The following is a 6,726-nucleotide window of genomic DNA, read 5'->3' as shown; positions in this document are numbered from 1 at the left end:
CAAATAACTCCCCTTATGTACTAATATAGTACGCATTTCACGCTGATCGCAATTGATCCTCGAGTCGCTGAAATATCAATACGTGCCGTGTACATTCCGCGTATATTCGAAATCTCTCCCGTTTCCCGCCCTTTCGGGAGAGCCGGGAAACGCTGGCGGGCAAGTCATCCTTCGTACACGCGTATCATTTATAATTCCGAGCGGATTGAGGCCCCTTCAAGTCGAGAAGCTCGACATTCGAGAGCAAAAGGCGAGAGCCGGCTCGCCTCACCGACGTCGATGATGTTTGTCCTACGGTATATTACAAAGCATAAATTACACGAGCGCCGCTGCGCTTCGAGCCCTCCGGCCCGACCTTCGACTTATCACGCGATTCGCCGCTAATCCGCCTTCGTTGTTTCGACTGACAGACTAATCCTTTTCGTGCCCTACACACCACAGCGTAAAATGCCTCGGTACCGTCCTCCAGCGTTACCTCTCCCTCCCCCCCCCTCCCGCCCCTCTTTCTTCCGCTACACATTTCCCCGTTTATGCTCGACGTCACGAAGAAATCTAACATTGTTTTCCACCGGCGATCGTTGCTAAATCCGAGGGCGGTTTTGCCGCGAGTTATCACGTTCAATTTTTCCCAGATCGCCGAGTTAAAGTTCACCCGTCCGCTCTGACCTAAGACATGATTTCCGTTTACAGCGTCTGCTTCAAAGTTTGTTTATACCACTTAAGAACGGAGCTCTCTTTTTCTTTCAGTACCCTTTCAAGTTACTCACTGTAGTAGAAATTTGATGAAAGAGCAAAATTATGTGTGCCAGTGAGAATTTCGAAGTACATATCTCAATTCGAGGAAAAAGAAATTTCAGAGAAAATTTAAGTAATGCGTTTTTTTTAAATCAATCGGCAGAGAGAGAGAGAGAGAGAGAGGGAGAGTATTGTTATGCGGGCAAAATTAATTCTCTCAGCGCAATACTTTGTCGCAAAAAGAGAGCGTCGCTATTCCAAGTAGTAATAGACAGTTGGAGACAATTCGGGCAGATCGGAGACAGGTAGGCATAGCGTCGGAAGGTTGAACGTCATTGTTACGCGCGCGTTGTGCACGGCGCAAATCCTGGAACATGAGCTGCGAGCGACCGAGAGACCATCCTTTTCGCTTCCAAAACGTCGGGACTATACAAAAAATGCGACAAATATAACGTTAAATATATATACATATATACATATACATATATATATGTATATATATTATTTACTATATAATTAATATACTCTCCGTATGTTTCATCGCCGAATTTTCACACACATACACGCATACGCCACGCACTCTTTCTCTCTTTCATTCTATTTTATTTATATATATGTATGTATATATACGTGTGATTTTGATAGTCTAAAATTCGCTCTACCGATTAACGTAGACGGTATTTTTATATAATTATGGTCTCTTCCTTCCTCCGCGGGTCAACTTTTACGTTAGCTGTGAGCTTAATAAAAAGCTAGGCCGCTTTTAGGCGTTCAGGCTACTGAAAAGGTAATATTACTTCTCTGCTTGTATTCCTTTCAAACTGTGTAGGTGGGTATAATAACATTTTGTTTCCACCTCATATGTAATATAATCGATATCACATTATAACTATTATCTCTATGCCCTTAAAACGTATCCTTTACAAACGCTTTATACAACACGGGCCCTGTAACTCGAATTATAAATCGCTCATTCTGCCATGCCTATGCACGTTCCTGCGTTTCTTTTTTCTCTTTTTTAATTCCCATCGTTCTCTCTCTCTCTCTCTCTCTCTCTCTCTCTCTCTCTCTCTCTCTCTCTCTCTCTCTCTCTCTCTCTCTCTCTCTCAAATCTCACACACATACACACTCGCATGAACTTGTTCATTCTATTACCCGTTTACCTTCACTGTGTACACGCAACAACCGTAACAATAACGTCTTCTAACGGTATTTTAGAGTGTCGTTTAGTGCAATGTCGAAAATTTGAAAGAAGTTGGCGGGAAAAAAATAACTGCTCGGAGAGTATCAAGCTGATGCGAACATCACGGAAAGTGCAGTGTCTAAACGGCTCGACAATTCGTCTGTTTTCTTCTTCCGCTTCGTAAGAGCGTACCAGTAATAATACATCACTTGCGCACGTGCAAATGTCTGCGGTATATTTCGATACTTTCCCTATGCAGAGAAACTGGCGCACGATGGATTCGATCGCGCATCCATAAAGGTGCATCGCAAGCGACACGAGTGTATATATGTATTATATATACATACATATATGTACACGTATGTATATTATGTACATACTCTCGAGCGATCCTTAGAATCTTCGCGCGATGCACCACTTCAAATATACGATTTGTAACAATTTTCTCTATGCACTTAAGAAAGTTATGCTTCTCGCATGTCGCAGATTATAATTATCGTAATAGTAATAATTGTATTTAAGAGAAAACACGCTCGGAATCGGATCTAAATGTCTTACGCGAACGAGATGTTTCCTTGTACTTGTGAATTAATTGTACACCTACCGGTGAAGTAAATGAACTCGCCAAGATTTATGCCGCGCAGCTTTTCGCGGCAGACACGTCGCGATCAATTTCCTAAATAACACTTAAGGATGGAAGCTTAATTGGTCGGAAACGCGCAATCCTTCGAATCATTTTGCTAAATTAACGCTACGCGTCGATGAACGCATTTTCCTTTTGCGCGAGATAATTTTTTAACTCGCTCGCCTCGTCGCCGCGGACCCGCCATTGGCGATTCATCGAAACAAAGGCGGAGAAAATATAAGCGGCAAACGGTTCGGCTGTTTCCCGATCAATGTCTCATACTTTTATTCGCTATTCTATCTTATTCACGTATCAACAGCAACATCCGTTCCGATCGTACACTGAGAATCCGGTGCGACGATCAGCTGTTTCGTTTGAGACGCGATTGCCAATGTTTGAATCACAGGATTAATTAATCTAATAAATCCAGTGTTTCAAGACTTTCGTCAGCTTTTCACGCAATTTCACGAATGTGGAGCATTTCAACGGTCAAATACGCTCTCTTGTTCTAATTTCTGCAAGTAATTAGCGAGCGTTAAATCGAAAAATCAAACGCGCGCAAGAGAAGTAAGATATTTTTTTGTGTCCGCGGCAAAAGTTTCTTTCGCACAATACAATGTATTCTATCATAATATGTTACGACTGTAATCTTCGGGTTAACCCTTTGAAGCATGATGGTAACCCACGTTACCACCTAAACTTCTTTACTTTTTGGCCATTTACTTTCTAGTTAACGTATTTGGGTCGGGTTTTGTGCATTTTTGGGGTATCTTAGCGATAAAAGAACATAAAAGAAAGTTGAGTAGTCTTTAATATTGATTGTAAAAGTTTTATGGACAAACAAGTATGAAAAACCAGCGAATTTTTTCGGAAAAATTCATTATTGACCAAGTTTTTTAAGATTATTTCTTGAAAACTTTGTACAGGGGGGTTTTCGGGGTCGCTCATTACGGATCTGATGTCAGATTTTCAAAATTCAAAATGGCCGACCCAAAATGGCGGATGCAAAGTACGTGAATTTTTTAAGTTTTCAAGTTTTCCAGCATTTTCGTTTGATTACGGTATTTAGGGACTCATCACGTCCGCGCCGTTAGCTCTGGGTAGCGCCAAGAACGAGTAGATTCTAAGAAATGATCAAATTTTGCATCCGCTATTTCGCGCGCGCTACTTTCTATGTTCTATAAGAATTTTCAACTGGAATTTAGATTCCATGGGTTCTAATAATATCTAAATAATGTTGCATAGTTGAATTACCGTTGAATGACGTTATTCTTTTAAGTTTTGAATTCAATCTTGAATCCGCCATTTTGAATTATGGAACTCCGATGACGGATTCGTAATCAGCGATCCCCAAAACCTTTGTATACAAAGTCTCACCAAAAAAATGGTTTAATAGAAAAATGTATGCTTCAAAGGGTTAACGTACGGAAATGTATGTAAAGAAAAAGTATATATACACACGCAACACAATACTCGCCTGAAATGTACACCCGACGTACATGGGCACTCGAGATCCACGAGCGAACGCCGTCTCGTCGTCGAAACGGAACGCCGAACACCGCACCGCATCAGGTTTGAATTCCGTGAGTACAACAGAGTGAGAAGTTATAACGCTATTCTACTAGATATTAGAGGCGAAGAGAATTCCTGCTTTTTTAGAGAAAAATCGGCGAGCGGTCAGGTCACTTGTTCAGGGGATAACGTTATGTATAATACTCGGACGTGAGCGTGCCAAGGAGTCAAACGAGAAGACCTACGGTAACGTTTTGTACACTGGTAACATCGCGTTATGTTTTTTCCTTTAAGTCTAATATTATTGCTATTATAGGTATACTCGGAAAACGTGATGCTTCGATAAATGCGCGAATAAAGCGATATCTGAGAGATGATATCCCATGATTATAATTAGAGGCGTCCTCGCGGACCGTTATCGAATATACGAGATAGCTTTCTGTAAAGTTTTATCATAGTAATTTCAAGTGAATTAACAACGGTACCGCGATCAACTTGCAATTTGCCGTCGCGTTAGAGTACCGCTTGTCGAGTAACGAGAAGTAGGACGAGAAAGAGGGAGGAAACGAGGGGGAGGAGAGAAAAGAAGAAGAGCGGGGGTAAGTCTTTGCAAGTTTGTGCCAAAAAATCCTTCCAAGGATTATATAAAATTATAGTTTGGTCCTTGGCACGATCGGCTAACGCGCTCGCCATGCTTAAATAATAAAGTAGCGGCACTCGAACGGAGTGGCGCGCTCGGTTAATCCTTAACAAGACGAGTATTTCGTTTCAGGTATTTCAAGATTTTTATACAATATGTACACCTCTCGCGACTAGAGCAAAACGCCTCGTAATTCCGCTTCGTGTGCGAAGCCGCAGTGACCCGATGATCGGTGATAGTGGCGGTGTGGTGGTGCTTGCTATTGCCGTTCGTACTGTTCAGGTCACCTTTGCGCGCGCGCAAAATGGTGACTGGCGCGATTTCCTCCTCTCGAAGCGGCGACCGCGGGGAAGAGTTCTCTCGTCGGCCGAGGCTCGCCGACGACGGTGACGATGACGATGACGAGACCCGTAAGTGTGCGTCCGTTTCGCAGACGTATTTTTCCCCCCTCCGGGCAGGAGGGGCAGGGTTTTAATACCTCTGCTGCCGCGGCTGCGCTGTCCTGGCTGCCCTACACCGGGCAGACCAGAATCTCGTACTCGAACATCAGCGAGACGGTGACGAAGACGAAGTAGAGGATGAACATGGTGAAGCCGAGGCTCCTGTTCATTTTCCATCTAAAGCAGGCGATGCTCATGATCACGAACAGCAGCATGCAGAACAGTATTGCTATGCTGCACACCATGCCCACCGAGTTCACCTCCACGGGTTTTCCGTAGATTAAACCGTATATGAGCCATGGAACCGGAAGCCTGCGGGCAGAATCAAAGCGCAAATCGAGCCCGTTTTCACTACCCGACTACTGGCATGCCTATATACACGACTGTACAATTAAACCGCCGCTCTCAGACCGTTTGTCTTCATTTTCCTCGCTCGTTGTTTTCCGGTGCAGAAAAATCAAATGTGTACTTTTCGAGTGCCGAAAATTAATGCGCCGGCGAGAATTCTGTTACGGTCGCAGCAACGTGCACAAAATTAATATCGATCTCGAAAGATTTTTAATTAAGCACTTCGTTATTCGTCATATTGAATTTTTCATAATGCCACTTGGAGATTTCCACAAGTCTAAAATCTAAGAAAGAGAATTAGATCGCAAATAGGATAGCGAGATGTGATCAGATAGAATAAGTTAAGAGAATAGGACAGGATAATATAAGGTGCGGGACGATAAGATAGGATTCTAATATGAGATAGTAGGTTTTCAACGTCCAAATTCAATCCAAATCTTTTCTGCAACGATTACACGATCTAACAATGAATTTTCCACTAAACGGATTTCACTACAAAAGCAATAAATTCATGGTGGGACCAATAGATGATGCTTGTTAATTTAACAGAAAACCCACTATCTCATATTAGGACCCTTAGGACACTATCCCATAATAGGGGACTCTTCTCTACTAATTAAAATTATTTTCATTATATTCTATGTGCCGTAAAAGGAATGTTTTTGTTACCAAGGGGCGCGCTCTTTTCTTTGGCGACAAAATGTCTAGTCCTGGCTCTGATATATGTATATCCCTTTCTAAAAAAGAGGTGTTACCGGCGTGAATGTCGTTAATATCGAAGTTGAGGGGTCTTTTTTTCGGGATCGATTGGTTCTCTCGAAGCGCGGTGTGCTTTACTTCTCTTTTAGATTCGTGTCATGCTTCACCTCGCATGTGAATTCTGACAGTTGGTGAAAAAAAAAACTTGAAAAAGGCTAGAGAACAAACAAAAAGTTAAAGAAAGAGAAGTTAAAGTTAAACATCTAATTGAGAGTGAAGGAGAATGACGCTGACGAAGTAAAAATTAATAAAAAAAGTGAGAGACAGTTTGAAAAAATAATCAGAATGCATTGAAATATCTACCAATTTAGTAGAGAATGGATGAAGATAAAAGGCAATAGAAAAACATAATTGCAATGCATTAATTGTTAATTAAAAAAAAAAGATTTAACCATTAACTAACTTATCAAGAGAATGGAACAACTGAAATACTAAAATGTAAAGATAACGCTAAACGACGCGCGCGTAATGTATCGGTCTAGTA

General features: G+C 41.9%; 1 protein-coding gene across 1 annotated transcript in view; it reads right to left on the bottom strand.

Moving 5' to 3' along the window:
• Positions 1 to 3,554: 3,554 nt before the first annotated feature.
• Positions 3,555 to 6,726, bottom strand: part of LOC105565979 (sodium/potassium/calcium exchanger Nckx30C-like) — a 36,208-nt gene continuing 33,036 nt past the window's right edge. Inside the window, exon 6 of the mRNA XM_012019614.1 lies at positions 3,555 to 5,447. Within this exon, the coding sequence (XP_011875004.1) occupies positions 5,207 to 5,447 (241 nt within the window). The 3' untranslated portion in view covers positions 3,555 to 5,206. The remainder of the gene's footprint in view (positions 5,448 to 6,726) is intronic.

Source organism: Vollenhovia emeryi, unplaced genomic scaffold (genome assembly GCF_000949405.1).
Source record: "Vollenhovia emeryi isolate VEMERY1.0 unplaced genomic scaffold, V.emery_V1.0 DF939148.1, whole genome shotgun sequence".
Classification (NCBI taxonomy): Eukaryota; Metazoa; Arthropoda; class Insecta; order Hymenoptera; family Formicidae; genus Vollenhovia; species Vollenhovia emeryi.
This window is presented reverse-complemented; position numbering and strand designations above follow the sequence as displayed.